A 17,234-nucleotide genomic window follows, 5' to 3' on the forward strand; every position below is an offset into this window, starting at 1 on the left:
CAGTGACAGGCTCATTGGATGTTACAGCCATTGAGAGGGGGAGGAGTATAGTAAAGAACTATATAAAGAAAAGATGCTAAAGACTTATTCCCCGCGATTGGCCAGCAGTCGGTGCCGGAGTCGCCTTATCTTCTCAAGTATACACCAGCACTACACACAGGTCTGCGCTGCAAAAAGTGATGGGGAGAAGGCTCTTATAGTTTATCAATCAGATCGGTGCGCTCCACATAATGAGAAGCTTTCAACTGAACATATATATCTGTACATGTTCTGTCTAGTATTTTATTTTTATTCTTTCCCTCTTCGGCTCTCCTTGACGTTCTATGTGTCTGTGTGAGTGTATTCAACACACGCGTCTGCTCGGAAAAGTGAAGAGGCGGATCTCTCGCTCCCCTTCAACTCTCTTTTCAATCTAATGCGTACTATACGTACTTTCTGTTTTCTCTCTCTTCTGTTGAGTAGATAGATATACACACGATCTCTCTCTCTCTTCTATGCACACACACATGTATATTTATAGAAATGGTACAGATATAGTATAGAGAGGGTAGAAATCAGTTGGGCACCGGCTGGCATTGTCGGTTGCATCATCATCATCATTATACGGCGCTTTGGTGATCTTTATCGCTGGCCGCGGCCAACCAGATATACTACAGCTTGCTGGTCCGCTCTTTCCTCCCCCATCTGCCTGGACCAAACCTTTCTACTTCTCTCTTGAAAGTAAAAAAAAAGCATCAGAGTGTAGCAGACTTTTTTTTATTATTATTTGGAAATGAGCGGGATGCTGAAAAGGGGAGATGAGGGGGCGGGTGAGAGTCGGGGCTTTACTATATGTCCCATAGTAGTTGAGTGTGTCACTTAGAGCAATCATCTGCTGCCAGCAGTCGGTATCATGATGCCATCTGCCCAATTTACCCGTCGATCTGAGATTACTCCTTTGATGTCACGTTCTAAAAATAAGATTTTCAACTCCCCCCTTTCCTTCATCTAACCCTGCCCCATTCTCTCAAATGGATTATTAGCAAATGCACTTTTACTTTGTCATGCATACTGTACGTTCTATTCAATTCAGTGTGATTAGTATACATGTCCCCCCCCCCTCTACGAGTTTAACATGAATTCAGTAGTATCTGTACACGTATGTATTTGTTATTATTGTTTTCTCAACAAAGAGAGATCGACAGTCAGGTTTATACTGGTGGTTAGAACAATCACACGAAATACAATGAAAACAAAAAAGCAAATATAGCACCGGGTATATTCGGCAAAATGTAGTCTATATATCATCATACAGTATATATAATATATCATTATGTAATGTCAACTGGTGAGGGTCACGACGGGGATGAATAGGGATCGTATCCAAGAGTTTTTATTTGGGGAGGGTTGAAACAGAACTGGGCATTTCGAACAAACATTACAAAGAGATAGCGACCAACGATGATCAAAAGGGGTAGTAGACGTTTTATTTGCATACGGTGACCCATTGCTCGACTGTGCAGTTGTTGCACACGACAGAGCAGCACCAGTGGAAGCGACAGTGGCAGCGCTCCGTCCTCTTCTGGCGGACGACGTTGTAACCGCGCCCACAGCACAGCGACTGGCAGTTGTCCAGCTCGTCGCCCGTCTTGTTGCACCGTCGCCCGGTGATTCCTGGGTAGTCCACGTCCGGCCGCTCCTCGCAGAAATTGGGCGACCGTTCGTAGAAGAGCAGGTCGGTGTCTCGGATGCGCCGGGCGAACTGCCGCCCTTTGCTGCTGCTGCCAGCCTCGTTGCCCAGCTGAGATTGATCCACCAAGACGGCCTGGTTGAAGCGCTCCTTGAGGACGGTGCCGACGCGCCGGAATTCCGGGACCGCCTTCCAGCAAGTCTTCATCTCGCAACTGCCGGACATGCCGTGGCATTTGCATCGGATCTCCGAATTGGCTCCAACTACCTTTGATGTTCAACAATCATCATCACAGATGAATAGAGTGGCTTAGATTGATCCATTAAGGGCAGGTCAACGGCGAGAGAATCTCATAGCTCTCACGGCGGTCTCTCTGGCGCTGGCTCCATCCCATTTCTATCCGCCTCTTTCTATTCCTCCTCCTCTTCCACCCTGATATATTTTGGTGCCTATATTTTTCCCTCTCCTTCGGAGAAGGCCACTTAGCAATTTCACGCTCAATTAAGTCAAGAGAGAGAGAGAGAGAGAGAGCAGCCAAAGCATAGTAATCACGGGGCAACTTATGAGGCGTTGGATGCGCCGTCGGTTCGCTACGACTGCGTCTTCAATTTGCCATCAGTCGAGACTTTCCGAGACACTGTTGAGGCGGTCATGGCCGTGCAATGAATCAGCGGCTAGCAATTATTTGACTTCCCAAAAAATCTCCCAAATTTCCCAATTTCTTTTTTTTTTTTCGCTAAACATTTTCAGAATGTTGAACTACTGCTGTTTTGTCTGTGCATTTCGTACGAATCTACTCTATTCCGTTCAAAAAAAAAGTTCGTTCAGCACATTACTTGTACAGATTATGTCTCAATAAGGCTTCGTGTCTGACTAACGGAACGTATGGAGGGAGCAGGAGAACCTTGCCGTCTAATTGGATTTGACAGTTTCCAGGCTTGACTCGAATGTTTGAGACTTTAATGGCATTAGACCGAGAACTCCCCCCTTTCCTTTTGCCTGGGAAATATAGTGCATGGCACTATATGGTATACTATATATAGGCTTTAAGTCTCTACGGGGCTACGAGAGAGGTGAAAAATTCACATGAAAAGGGAAGCGCGTGACTTACGGTTCGGCCGACGTGGCTGTTGTGCAAGTGAATCCGCGAGTGAATGTCCTGTCCGCGCTGGCGCGAATCGAGCAAGAAGCGCGAGAACTTGACGCCGAAATCCATATTGTGCGAGCAGCCGCTCCAGCGCCAATCGGCCAGCGTCGACGACGATCCGAAACCGCCGTTACCGCGCTGGCTCTTGGGATCGCATCCGCACGATTCCAATTTACCTTGGCCGCAAGCCTTGGACACGGAATGCGCCACCCCGGCAGATGAGACGGCGTAAGCGAACGCTGTTTCTCGATAGCCTATTGAAAAAACAAAAAACAAACAAAAGTAAATTAGATTTGTTGAACAATAGCTCATTTAATTTTGTACAGAAACATGTCCAAGCATTTGCGCAGAATGTTATAAGCTGTCTCAAATATTGGCGTGAGATTCAAGTTATATCGTTTGTTGGATTGATCCCCGGTACGTTGATGACCCATTGAGTCGTGCAAGACCCCACAAAAAAAAATGAATAACATTTCGAGTGAGAGGAGAATATAGTCGTCTCTTTGCTGGGTGTTAAAAAAAATCTGAGCGTCAAAGGTAATGCGCGTCTTCTTCTTTCCACTTGGCTAATGTTTCGGATAAGTGTCAATAAACATGTTCTCGAACTGTCCAGATGCCCAACATTTCCAGCCGACGGAGCAACGAGAATCTAACGAATCTTTTAGACTGCGCCGTCGTCCGTTTATAACTCGACATTTACCACACAAGATGCGCTTATAGAGAAGTTGTGTACGAGTATAATACAGACACACGTTCACGTTGAATATCATCAATGGATACAGCACGTTGGTGATGTCTTGATAAAGGCTGCTGACCATAGAGAGAAATGTTGCGCTGCATGATTACATGTTAAAGCACATTCATCCCGTGTTATTCACCTTGATTCTCTAGGGCGAGAGCTAAAATAAGACGCAATCACCTTTTTCAAGGTAAACTCCAAGGAGATCTGGCAGCCTCTGCGTCGTCAAACGTCTCCCCATACCGCAACCGTCTCTTAGCCGAGCGCTAATACACTTTTTGACTTGAATAATTGGCTAAGTTCACCAACCAGGGTGCGTGGCTGGCTGCTGGCGCTTATTTTGGAAACCGAAAAAAAAACATTTCAGGTCGTCGCTTCGAGCACGCCAACGTCTGGAAGCCGCTTTTGAGACACGGGTAAAGTCGCTTATTTGGTATCCGTTTCTTAAGATGAGGCCATTTTTGAATTATCAATGATTAGCGTGACTACTATACCCAGCCGAGTTTTAAATTCCAAGTCGGAGAGAGAGGCAGGATGAAATGAGACGCAACATATTATCAAGCGTGATTTCCAAATTCCACGAAAAAAATATCTTTTGCCTATTTTTTTTTTTCTCTTTTCCTACACAAAATAACGTGAGACGCAATAACTAATTTATACATAACACCGTGGAACGCGGCCTGCCTCCCCCATAGTCATGAGAGCTAGATGAAGGCCTCTCATGTGTATACGCGGATGATGATGATGCTAATCGCGAGCTTACCCAAGGATGAAAAGGGCCAAAACAGCAGCAGGTCGCGGTTCTTATTCCCGAAATAATTTTTCTTCTTCTTCTTCTTTTTAAGACAACATTTTTTGGCTTCATCATGGCCTTATTGATCGATTGTGCCTCGTCTTTTCTCTCACTCGAATCTTAATCGACCGACCGGCCCCCGTGTAGCTTTTTCTTTCCCCATTTTCCGCTTTTGTGTTTTGCTGATGTTCTTTTTTCTTAGACTCATTCCTCTCTCTCTTTGATCCTCTTCTTTTCTTCTTCTATTTCTGACCCTCTGTTGAGTGTATTATCCAGATCATCAGAGCCAGTTTGAATGGTCGGACCACCCAACCGAACATGCATCCGTATCTGCCACGACGTGCCCACAAAAGAAATAACATCTTTTTTTTTTTTTTCAAAAAGAGAACGGACTTTCATGTTATTCTTGATTTGGTTTTGGCTTTGTTCCTATATATTCTCTATTCTATTCTCTCCCTCTCCCCTCCCTCTGTATGTGTGTGTGGGTTCCAGGTGGACCCCGCTAGTCAAATTCTGCCGGAATATCACGTCATAAAAAAGAAAAGAAAAAATAAGAGGACATTCTTATACACTGCACACAGAATAAGATAGCAATATAATTAATGGACTTGGCGAACCCAAAGCGCTTGCTACCAGTTCATCGAGAATGATCTGCCCCGATCTGCATATTTTCCCTAGCTCTAAAAGATGCGCTGATTGCACTCATCACGGCTATCGTATTATATAGGCTTTCATTATGAAAACACGACCGCCGCGCTAACGTGTACAACTATATAGGAGATCGAGTCCGTCTACTGTGCCCCGTCGCCGACAGCGTGTCCGCCAGATGAGATGCTGATGGTATCAAAATGAGAGATGATGAAGGAATGTTTCTTTCATTTTTGAAATAAAATTATACATTTTTCAACATCTTTCCGGTGGCCGGTCGGCGAGTAAAGCAGGTATAACATGGTATAGCAAGAAAAGAAAAAGAGAATTGAGACATGACCAAGTAGAAACGAAGCTTCTGAGCTTTACGCAGATGTCACTCTCTCTCTATTTGATTTCCGAGTAGACGTACCCCCTCACACATATCCATACATCGCCGGCTGAAAGTGGAACCGTTTGCTGACGAATCTCTGATTGTGTGTTAGAGCTCTAGCGACGTGAGTCAATCGATTCGACACGGCCGGGACCTTTTTGGGCCCAGCTGAAATCTCTCTGTTGTATACACGGTGTAGAGTTGTATACACTAGGCGTTACATGAGACATTTAGGTCTAAATACACGTAGGGCTAGAAAGAGGATGAAAGAGGGGCTCCACCATGGCGATACACGCGCGTTTCTACAAAAAAAAAGGTCTTGCTGCTTCTATTCTGGTTTAATAAGAGACATTCTTATGGAAAATGACAACCCGAGTCGACATGGACAGGCTGAGAGAGAGAGAGAGAGAGAGAGAGAAAAGTGGCAACATTCATATAAAATGCAACAAGCTTCTGCTGCTTAGAGCATCGCGTCACGTTCTCACACAACTATTTCAATGGTTCCGAGGGGGGGCTCTAGTACACACACACAAAAAGTCGGAGAGAGAGAAAACGCAGGCCTTTTGTCAAAACCAACCAAAAAGCGCACCATTCATCCAAGAAAACTACACTTCTTTTTTCTTTTCTCTTTCTCCTGTGCGGTGGTGCCCCGTGTGTAATGCGAAGAATCGCCCCCCGCCTTTAACAAAAGGGGCCTGAAAACTTGCTCGCTCACTGATGATTGTCTAGAGGGTTTTCTTTAGTTTCCCATTTGATAGCCATCGCTTTTCTTTGCTTTCTTGTTTTTTCTTTTACTTCGCTATATAGTACTCGGTTGACGTCTTGTTCTTTCTTTCATCGCAAAAAGCTGCTGCTGCTTGGGGGGGGGGGGGGGGGGGGTTCGACGCATTGTTTAATACTTAACGAAAAAGACCCCAAATCGTCCATCGATATTGCCAGCAAGAGTTATCGGTAATGGAAAGAATGGGGCGGGAATCAGATTATGCATCACTGATGGCTATCACCTTTTCCGGCTCGTATACATATGGAGTGCATATCGTGTAACCGGTAATATGAAATGGGGCTCTTATATATAGAGTAAAAATAAAAAAAGAAAAAATGAGAACAAGAAAGTGGAAGGAATGCGATCTGTCTAAAATTCATTGCATTTCGTTTACCTTTTTGCAGGAAATTGCTGCTGTGAGGATTGCGGTTCTTCCTCTCCAGGGCCGAGCAGTTCCAGCGGTGCTTCTGGAACTGGAACTGGCATTCGTTGACGGCCAACTGCAGACCTCCGATGGCGGCCGACATGACGTCAGGGTAGCGAAAGCAGAGCTCCAACTGCTTTTTGCTGAGGCCCGGGAAATTCTTGCAAATGGCGCTGGTCGGCCGAGGTTTGCGGCGCTGTCGCTCCATCACCGAATTGAAGAAATATTTGTCCTCTTTCTGGCGTCTCTTCTCATCCGGCTTCCGGCGGATATTCATCAGCGAATTACTGCTCAGCAACAAATCAGAACGGCGCATCGTCAGCGGCGTCTTCCCACCGCTCGGCCTTCGGTTATCCGCGCCACCACCTGCATGACTGTAATATTTCGTTCACGTCAAGTTCAGGAGAAAAGAAAAGAAAACAAGAAAAAAAGGAAAACCCATAAAATACAAGTCGTAAAACGCGCACAACATGATCAACATTCGTCAAACGGTGAGCGACGACGGTGGCTCGTTATTAGAATTTAAACGCCGTAACCCGATAAGTCAAGTAGTAGTATATACTACGTGTGTCGGATAACCAAGTGGAGTTTTTCAGCTCGATGGATCTCTCTTTTATGTAATTGCATCCAGCCGCAGCTCTTTTCAAAGTTCTTCTTCTTCTTTGCGGGGCCCGGCCTGAGTTGGTTTCTAAAGTTTTGACAGCGATAACGACCACTTTACAGGGTGGGGATGAGGAGGAGGAGGGCTAAAGTTACAACAAGTCGGAGAAAATAATGGAAAAGATAAAGACAAGAGACTTTTATTTTATTATTTTCCGGCTCTTTGCGCTTGTATTCATTTCATCGGACTTCACCCTTCGTATCTAATAAGAGCCCCCCCCCTCACGTTGAGATCAAAGCGCAATAGACACATCACAATCTGTGTGTTATGTATACCATCGGCTTCAAATGCTAACGAGCGTAGGCGTCTATAAACAGAGGGAGGCAAATAAGAACGAACAACGAACAAGAGCACAGGGCAAGAGAGATGTGGAGAGGAGGGTGGTCCTGCCCCCCGGTCGTCACGGGCTAACTCGCCCTTTAACTTATTTTTTTCTTTTCTTTTTTTTTAACGGGCACAACTTTCGGAGATCGTTATTAGATGCAGCACCAGGCAATAAGACGAGCCGACAAGTTCGCCGACGTGCATCTCGTTTGATGAGGAAATGGGAACGTCTAATTAAACGATGCGCGTTTTATTCGTTAGTTGATGGCGTTCGTTATAACCGCCATCAAAGACTCTCGGCTAGAGGTGTTCCATTTCAAACTTAAACTCATCTCTTCATTTACTCTTGCAAATTCTATACAAGCGCAAAAACGATGGACGCCACACGAGGTGTATAGACGTCATCGATTGCGCAATCAAAGGGATATAATTTTATTCGACCTTGGTCACAGTGTGTACGGTTTTCTCATTTACTGAAAGAAATACCTGTCTGCGACGAAAGAGACGACGATCAGAGTCAGGATAGACAAAACGGCGAATCTTAGGAGATTCCTGGTGACCATGACGTGCTATTCAATGGGCGACAGGTGGATGATTGGTGCATGGAACGCGTACGGATGGAAAATGAGACGAATCGCGTCCAACTTGAACACTTCGGGAGTCACTTTGCGGCGGCACAGCGGTCACTAAAAACACGCACGACCAAGCAATCACACTCGGCCCGTCAGTTTCTTCACACGTCACTCAGTTATTAAAAAAAGCGGGACATTTGAAAAACAATCAAATAAATAACCCCGCGCGCACGGGACTAAAAATAAAAACCAAATCAAACACGACAAGTGGGGGGGTCAGCGATGAAAAATAGGCCAGATATGGTTGGCCAGAGTGCCGGATGCTGACTGATGGAGCGAACAGAGCGAACCGATGGATCAGTGCACGACGGACGGCGTTGGCGTCCGTTCTGGTTGAAACCACCCGGCGTGAATCATCAGCAGCAGCAGCAGCAGAGAGCGAGAGCGCGCCGAGTGAGTGAGTGAGTGAGCGTTGTAGAGGGAGAGAGGAGGATGAATCAAGAAAAAAAAAAGGGGTGGAAGAGCGAGAGCGAGAGAGATGCAAAGCCGTCGTGGCAAATGTCATAACTGTGTGAGATATTCAATCTAACGGAGCGCGCAGCTTGCGAGACCCACCAGCAACAGCATCACCACCGCCGCCGCTGCCGCCGCCAGTCGGAACAGCGGGTTCAACCTTCTCCCCACCTTCCCTTATCCTTCTGCTGGCCATAGCCCTCACAGGGCATTGAGCAGCCAGAGAGAGATACACACAAGTCCAGGAGGAGAAGAAAAAGGCGAAAACCCCAAAAATCCTGGAACTATTCACAAGCTCCGCCTTTTCTCTCTCTCTCTCTCGCCCCTCTGTCCGGAGTCGATCCAGTCGACCGACAAATGTCTGCACGATCACAGCGTGCGTGCAGGTCGAGTGTAACCTCCCATCCTTCACGTTCCACCAAGAAAGAAAGAAACCAAAAATTCAAAATTCAAAAATCAAAAGAGAGACGATGGATCGTCCGTCGCGGAAAGTGGAAAATTGGGTGGAAAGAAATAAGAGAGAGAGTCTCATATCATCGGTGTGGTCACTGCCATGCGTCTTTATAAGAGCCGCGCGGCTCAACAGATCTAGTCAAACAATCGACATTTTGACACACACAATGAAGAAAGAGAGAAATCTATTGTCAGGGTGGGCTTATCCCATTTGTGAAGGGAAGTTAGTGGGGGGGCCTACAGCTCTCATTCAACAAGCGAAAGAAGGACGCAGTGACGGCAGCTAGAAGGTTTAGTGTGGAAAAAAAGCAGCTCATGTATATATACCTATAGACCGAGGCGGCCAAAGGGTCCGGCTCATTTCGACACCTCAGACATTATTAACTCGCCACCTTTTACCTTTTTTTCTGACTGGCTTTTCCCTTTTCTTTGGCTCCTGGCATCAGGGCTTCACTTTTTTTTTCCCCAGTTGTAGCCGTCACGTTCATGGCCGTCTCGGCAAGTCGAAGACTCTCTTATTTCTCGTTTTTTCTTCTTTCTCTCTCTCTTCTTCACCCTGATTTATTTCACCTGTCGCCAGTTCTTTCACCTTAACTCGAGACAAGACTCTTTGTACGAGGAATAACAAATGAGGGGAAGAAATGTGGTACATAAAAAAAAACAACAGCTCCAAATTATTGTTGGTCGCTTCTTTCCTTTTGTTAGTCCAGCGATGTGGCATGTAGATATAATGAGCTGGATCCAACAATGATATTCACACGACCGCGTATACTATGTAGATATACGTACGAGGGAACAACTGCCAGTAGATCAAATCAAGCAAACGGGAATTCAAAAAAAAAATTCAAAAAAATTCTAAAAATAATAGAAATCTTGTACTACTACTACTACTCCGCCATAGAAAACCCAAAATTCCGAACTGAAGGATTGAGACGCGGGTCATTTTTCAGTGTAACCCTTTGGACTGTGGTCTTTTATTATTTTTAGTTCTTTTTTTTTCTCTGTACTATTGCTCTCTATATACTTTCTACATTGCGCTGTGGACATTGCTGGAGTAATATTTATCGTGTAGGTAAAAACGAAACATAAATTGCGGGTTGGAGTTTCTTTTTGACCCTGTCCCGTCCGCGTTGTGGGCTGCGTAATGCGCTCAGACCTTCAGCGTTCCAGTCTGCAAGAATAAGGAGCCTACACTTCGACAAAATATTTGACTTGGTTGTTTGGATTCGAACATGATGTCGTTTTCTGTTCTCCCCCATTGGTCACCTATTCTCAAATGTAATACAAAGAATGTCACAGTCGACAGAAAGTCAACTATTTTTGTGAATAAGGGACGCCTATCGTAGAAAGTTGAAAGAATGAAACCGTATAGTATACCTGTACGAATTATTATCGAGCGAAAGTTAGTCAACAAAATGTTAACAGAACTTTCTGAGTAGAAACCGTTGCTTTTTTTTTTCTTGTTTGTATCTAAATACATCGATATACTAGACGAACTGTGACATGCAGCATTTTTCCCCTAGAGTATAGGCAACAGTGGTATACATACAATCCGGGTATTTATCAATATTTGGAATCAGGAAAATAATTCGAATAGTTTCCGAGCAATTCTCCCGGCTGGAAATGGCCCATGAGAGGGGGAAATAGAAATTTGATCCGACATGGCTCGCTTCGGCCCGCTTCTCTTGTTACAACCTCACATTTAGTTACGCCATATTGTGTATCTCTCTCTCTCTCTCTCTCTGTGTGTCTGTGTACGCATTATTTATATGATGCTATACACAGACACACACTCACTTATAGCAATACCTTATAGATGTCTCTATCTAGCCACGAATGCGAGTCGTGCCTATTATCTATCCAAAAGAGAATAAACATACCGGGGCCCAGACATTACATCCGCTTTTTAAACAATTTAACAAAGGACGACGCGGACAGACGGTCATAAGGAGAGAAGAATGTGATCCGTGGGCATCTCCAGTGGATTGTGAAGAACGTTATGGGGGTAGAAAAAAAAAGGGAAAGAAGATGGATGGCCGGACCCTTTGCGCCTTATTGTGTCGAATCGAGCGGGTTGAAACTTGAGCCCCAGATATACGCATAATAGAGCCACCAACACAGTCCACGCAGCTCCAAAAGGCGCCTGGAAGAACGAAGAAGAAGGAGGCGGCGGAAGAGGAGGGAAGATGGGAGAAAGGGGCAAGTCTGTCGGTGGGCGTCTCCCCCCTTTGGGCCGCTCGCGAGGTCCAGTCGCGAGTCCGCGCGAGCGGCGTGTTCAGGCATCGCGTAACGAATCAGCTATGGCGGCCGTCGCCCATAAATCCCTACCCACCTCAAACCTCCCTCGACGTGGCCACCATTGGTGTTCCTCCTCCTCTTTTCGGACCCTCGGTCGGATGAGATGGTGAGGAGACGGCCGTAAGAGGCAAGGCCGCCCACACTCGTTTCCCCCCGCCACAACAAACGGCCGCACACCAGCACACACACACACATCAAACAAGGAAAAAAGAAAAAAATCAGATGATAGCAGCACGCCATTTGCTTGTTAACCTGCAGCAGCGCACTGGCCTCTCTACACACTATATAGGGAAGAAACAACACCAACAGCAATCTTCTAGTGAATCCATCCATTTCTTTTAAATTGGACTTGATGCTGTTGCGGCCGACCGGCAGCAGCAGCAGCAACGTCGGTAATATCTGTGTCGAGGTGGTCGTTTTCTCCGGCGCTCATTATTCAAATGGGGCTTCTTCTTTAACAGTGAATGATGGCCCCTCTCCCAACGACTCATTACATTAATACATTAGGCAACAACCACAACAACAACCGAAAATAATAATAAAAAAAAAGAAGGGGGAAATATTTTCAAAAAAGGAGAGTCTCTCGGGATGTTATATTGACGCGCGGACAATGTTACGCAGTGTCAGACCGTGACGGCTGATGATTTACGGCTCGTAAAATTTCGGTTGACCAATAGGACAGCTCGTTTTTTTCTTTTTAAATACATCCTCCGGTATTCTAATGACCAATGCTCCTCTCCTGCGTCGCCTTCGTGATTGCAATCAACAAGCGTAATCAAACACACACACCCCAATAGAGGCTATGTATAGAGAGAGTCCAAACTATTCGCGCCAAAGACGACAAATCATACAACGGAGAGCGCGTCCTCCGAAAAAGGAGGAAACCTTCTTCTTTCTCGGGAAAAAAGAAATATCTTTCGTCATGACTTATGATGTTGTTATTATATTATTTTGAGCTTTTTTCTTCTTGTGACGCGTCTTTCTCGATTCTGACGAAATGGACAAGGGAGGCAAAACGCGCCGGCCGGACAGAACGCGGAACGAATTCAATCGACTTCCCTTAGGGGAGGGATAGAAACACATGTGAAATATGAACGTCGTTTGTACATAACCCGGCCGAAAAAAGAAACGAAAGAAAAGGAAAAGAAAAAAGGAAAACATGTTGCGCGTGAAGAAGAGACTGAACAAGCGCCGACATGGCTTTCACGCAGTCTATACTTGCATATAAAAATATCAAATGGCCATGTGTCCTCGGCATCAAGTCGTGTGTGCGTCCTATAAATAGTTTTCTAATGCACACCGCGACACACACTCGGGCTAGACATGTATAAAGAGACTAGAGAGAGAGAGAGGAAGGAATAAAATATCCAAAAGATGTGACTAAGCGCGATCGAGGGGATCAAGAGAAAACGGGGCAAAACACGTAAATAGATAAGAGGGGAAAAGAGATGAGACTCGGCTAGAGAGAGAGGATGGATAATATACTTTTGATGTTATGTGTAGGCGGAGGAAGTCGTCGAGATGGGGCCACACAGGGCCGTAATAGTATGCCGTATAGTAAGTCGGGGCTGGGCGCAGTGCTGAGCTTTATTCATTCCGGCGGAGAATTCGTGCAGCACAGCTGTTTGGCATGTCACATTGTCGTTGAAGTTTCCTGCTGAGTTGCCTCGGATAATATTCTTATACGCGCCCATCGTCCTTGCATGCTACAATCCGACGTGTAACCACCTCCAAAACACAAGTCAATCCCCTCCCACTTGGGCGTTCGTGAATGTGCAGTCAAACTTTTCCATAACATGTAATCTCTTCAAGAGGTTTTTTTTAGAGGGAATGAGAGAAAAATGGGAACGAATGTAGCCGAAAGAAAAAGTGTAAGGCATACAATATCTTGTCCTTTTTTTCTTTTTGGGGTCCCTACCAGGAGCTGAGCAGGAAGAAGAAGAAGAAGAAGAAAACGGTCTGAAAAGAGCACAACCTGCGTTTTTTGAAAAGGGACGCTGGAGGCTATTGGCATTCTCTTGGCCTCTGTCAAAGCCTTTTGGGTGAAAATGTACGAGTGAGAGAAAGATCCGATGATGAAGATATAAATCCGGGAATCGTTTTTTTACACTTGCAGCTCTTTTGATACGATCGTGTAGTATCAAATGAAAAGAAATATGTAATGAAAAGGGCTGGTGGGTAAAGGGCTTATTGGTGCGGGTCTTGAGTGTGTCCGTGAGAGTTGCGCGTCTAGGCAGCACATGTACAAGAAGGGAAGAAAAGACCACCCTGGTAGTCGAAAAAGAAACAGCACCAGCGGCCTTGTTGCGCATCATCATTCCTCCGTGTTGTTTTATTTTCGGGGTCGGACGCGGCCAACGGGAGTGGGCAACCCATACGTGTTGATTCCATCCATCCTACTTCTCCGAAATCTGCCACTAGTGCTATATCCATCCAATTATTTACAATTTAGTCGATTTTAATAGCGGCAATATACTAAGGCATTTCTCATTTTTACCTTCCTCCTCGGAAAATAAAAGGAGGAATTAAGTATACACACAAAGAATCACGGCCGGTGGCTTACACACCGGCGGATGGGCCAGCAGCAGCATAGCGCGCCATATCTCCGCCTCGAGAGTATCAAGTCATGTTCTATGTGCGCTAATGAAGAGCTAAAAGTCGTAAAAAGAAAAACAACAAGAAAGGAAGGAAGAAGAAGAAGAAGAAGAAAAAAAAAACTTGTTAAGCGCAGCATACAACCCGCCAGCAGCACCGAAAAATGTTTTTTTTAAATAAGGAAGAAATTGGAGAGCTCCAGCGCGGTCATTAAGAAACCAACACAAGACAAAACAAAAGAGGGGAAAGAAGAAACAACCGAATGCCTGCTGATGCCGCTCGGCTCTAGAGCTGCTCTGCTGCTGTCTCTTGCGCGACCGCACAAGAATGGGACGCGGGCGGCATTAGCGCTGGTATTATGTATAGACCTATCCTGACATTAAACAGATCTCTTTCTTTCTTTCTTCCTTATTCTATCCGTCGAAATATAGAGCTCGATCCGATGGAGTATATACTTCTGGTGCGCCTTCTTCTTGACACCTTCTTCACGTGTAGTAAAGAGTCCCGCTGCGCAATCCATTCTTCTTCAACCTCTCCATCCCTTGACGACTATCCGGCGCGGAGGAGGAAAACAAAAAAAAAACAACGCGCCCGTATAATAGCGGAGCATTAGGTTAACACATTTAAGTGCTTCTTATATACTCATGATAATAGACATAATATAGATATACTGTGCTGTAGGTCATATTATTTATACTGTAGCCCACCAACCTATCCTTTCTCTATCTCTTATTCCGTTCCCTCCTTCTTGGCTCTATCTAATTTCCCTTTTCTTTTTTTTGTTTTTGAGTTTTATTTTATTCCGCCGCGTTCTGTACGAGAATTCTCTATTGTATGCGATATCAAATTATTTGTGAAAGGAATATCACACTTGGCTCTCGGAGTTTCTTTCGTTCCTCTCATCTCGTCGAGGTATTATTATTATTTTTACTTTTTTTTTTGTTTTATGGATAGACACAGCAGAGAGGGACCGTGTAGTTATGGATACATCGTCATAAAAATGGATAAGAGAGAGAGAGAGATATCAGAGAAGAGGAACAAATCGGCTTCGAATTCTAAAGAAATCTACCACGGACATGCAACCATCGAGCAGTTCTCATAACCAATCTGTTGACATTTGAGGAATTTATGATAGAAAAAAAGAAAATGACAACATCATTTTTTAAAAATAATTCTAGAGAATTACCACGAATCTGACGTCAATGTTCTTCAATTAAAAGGCGCTTAGCTCGAGTCACTACACGCAGTATGACAATGTTTATACCCTACTTACACACACGCCCGGGTAACGACTTGTAACAATCACGTCATCATCACGAGCCGTGTGACACAAGTGACTCGACACGATGTGAAGCGATTAATGGAAGGTACACGCCGGGAAAAGAACAAAAAAAACATTTACTGAACGAATTCAGAATAAGAAAAGAAAAGGTCGCAGCCGGAAATGGATGCCGAAAGGAAAACGATCCCGCGGTTGTTCTGCGGACGGTCGGCGAGTTGTACCATCAACCGCACGGCGGAACCGACGCTAATCATTGTGATTAGCGTGTAAGAAGAACGCAAATGATGATGATGAGACAGACGACGTAGAATTCCTATCCACGTGAATATAAACCCTAAGTAGCAGTGAAGTAGTAATGGAACAATAACGCAGGGGCGGTCGTGATATTTTTGGGTGGGATTTGAACCCAAAAGAATTTTTTTTCTTTAAAGAAAGAAGAGCTTTTGACACCTGAACGTGAAGATCTTTCTGGAAGATGAAACAATTTCTCCTTATTTTTGATGATGATGACGATTCACTTTGAAATCTCTCTACTCTCGTTTTTTTTTTCTTTTTTTTTTTTGGCTTTAAATTAGAAGAGAATCAGCTGGAAGCTCGTGAAAGTTAAAAACAAGATAGGACACTCTAAGGCTGTCCAGTTGTTCCAGCGGTTTGGCAGGAGCGATATAATATATAACGAGGAGGTGCCGGTGTGGCGGCAGGTCACTCAGGTCTCTCCATACAATTTTATAGACTTTGCATATTGTTTGAAGTGTTTCAAAGTAAACAATTTTTTCAATTTGATTGTTTGCCCGCAGACAAAGTTGTGAGGTATAAAACAAGCCTGATATGTAGTCGCTCTACAAATTAGTTATTTGATTAACCCTGATTGTGATAACAGAAACGGCAAGAGAAAATCAAATCAGGAATAATCGTACTTCGTAAGTTTTGTAACCAAAGTCACCAAATAGTTTAAAAAAAGGAAGAATAGATAGACAATTGTCCTACCTTTAAGCCCGGGAAATCCACAGCCAGGCATACACAAGTGCTCCATCCTCAGTCAGTAAAGTTGACACCAGGCAGGATAGAAAAAGGGGGTCGTCGAGAATATACCTTCACCTTCACATGGGTGTACACGAGGACAGAGTTTTCCCAATTAGTCTATGAGCTGTTTATCTAAAGAAAATGAAAAACAATGAGTTACGAAATAAATTTTGCAGAGACTACAACTAAGGAAAAGTTAGAAAGAAGACAGCGGGTAACCCTTATTGTTCATAAACAGGATTACTTAAGGTTTATGTGTAGTACCCTGAATGCAAGTTACAGGCACCATTTAATTATATACAGCAGGTCACAGATTGATAAAAATAACAAAAATTATTACCCAATCGATGATGCTGAGATTGTTGGTGATGACATGTCAGTATCAAAACTTGCACATGTTTTGGCTACGTTGACTGGCTCAGGCCTGAAATTTGCACAAAGGTAAAGTTTAGATAGAGCAAACAAATTCTGCCAATGCTTCGACAACAAGCATACATGGTAAATACAGATACTTCACTGTAGTCAGCACCACAATGTAGTCACACAACAATTCACAATTTTGGAACAGGTTTAACTCTTCTCCTCCCAAAATCATTCCATTCTTAATTTTATTTACCTGAGAAACAGCATGGAGTGGAGAGCATGGGCCATGGAGATTGGGGAGTCATGACACCAAAGTTCACACGACGATCAAATTTTATTTTGTTTTGCTATTTCTCTTGCAGCCACTAAACTCGTTTCCAGACCAGTGAAGTTCCGTTCAGTTTCCTATAATAAAAAATATCTGAAACCTCTCTCTTTCTCTTTTTCTCGTCTCTTTTTGCTTTTTCGAAACTGTGAAACAAAGTGTGAGCAGACGACACCAATATTCTAATTAACCGCCTAAGATATCGATATTAAAAATCCGCACTAACCCGCCTCCCATTACCCGCCAAAATCAAAGAAAAACAATAAACA

At 44.4% G+C, this 17,234-nt stretch overlaps 1 protein-coding gene across 2 annotated transcripts; it reads right to left on the minus strand.

The window, feature by feature from the left end:
- Nucleotides 1-1,124: 1,124 nt before the first annotated feature.
- Nucleotides 1,125-17,048, minus strand: LOC124192445 (protein Wnt-10a-like). 2 transcript variants are annotated; one of them, XM_046585723.1, is made up of 6 exons: nucleotides 16,894-17,048; nucleotides 16,618-16,701; nucleotides 16,242-16,409; nucleotides 6,527-6,930; nucleotides 2,781-3,070; nucleotides 1,125-1,936 (listed from the first exon to the last, which is right to left on the minus strand). In XM_046585723.1, the coding sequence occupies exons 4-6, from the start codon at nucleotides 6,870-6,872 to the stop codon at nucleotides 1,466-1,468; spliced, it is 1,107 nt and encodes a 368-aa protein (XP_046441679.1). In that variant the 5' UTR covers nucleotides 6,873-6,930; nucleotides 16,242-16,409; nucleotides 16,618-16,701; nucleotides 16,894-17,048; the 3' UTR covers nucleotides 1,125-1,465. The 2 variants fall into 2 exon arrangements, with proteins under 2 accessions (XP_046441679.1, XP_046441678.1); XM_046585722.1 differs by lacking the exons at nucleotides 16,242-16,409; nucleotides 16,618-16,701; nucleotides 16,894-17,048 and adding an exon at nucleotides 8,028-9,030.
- Between the last annotated feature and the right edge of the window lie 186 nt (nucleotides 17,049-17,234).

This window comes from Daphnia pulex, chromosome 4 (assembly GCF_021134715.1).
Source record: "Daphnia pulex isolate KAP4 chromosome 4, ASM2113471v1".
In the NCBI taxonomy this organism is placed as follows: Eukaryota; Metazoa; Arthropoda; class Branchiopoda; order Diplostraca; family Daphniidae; genus Daphnia; species Daphnia pulex.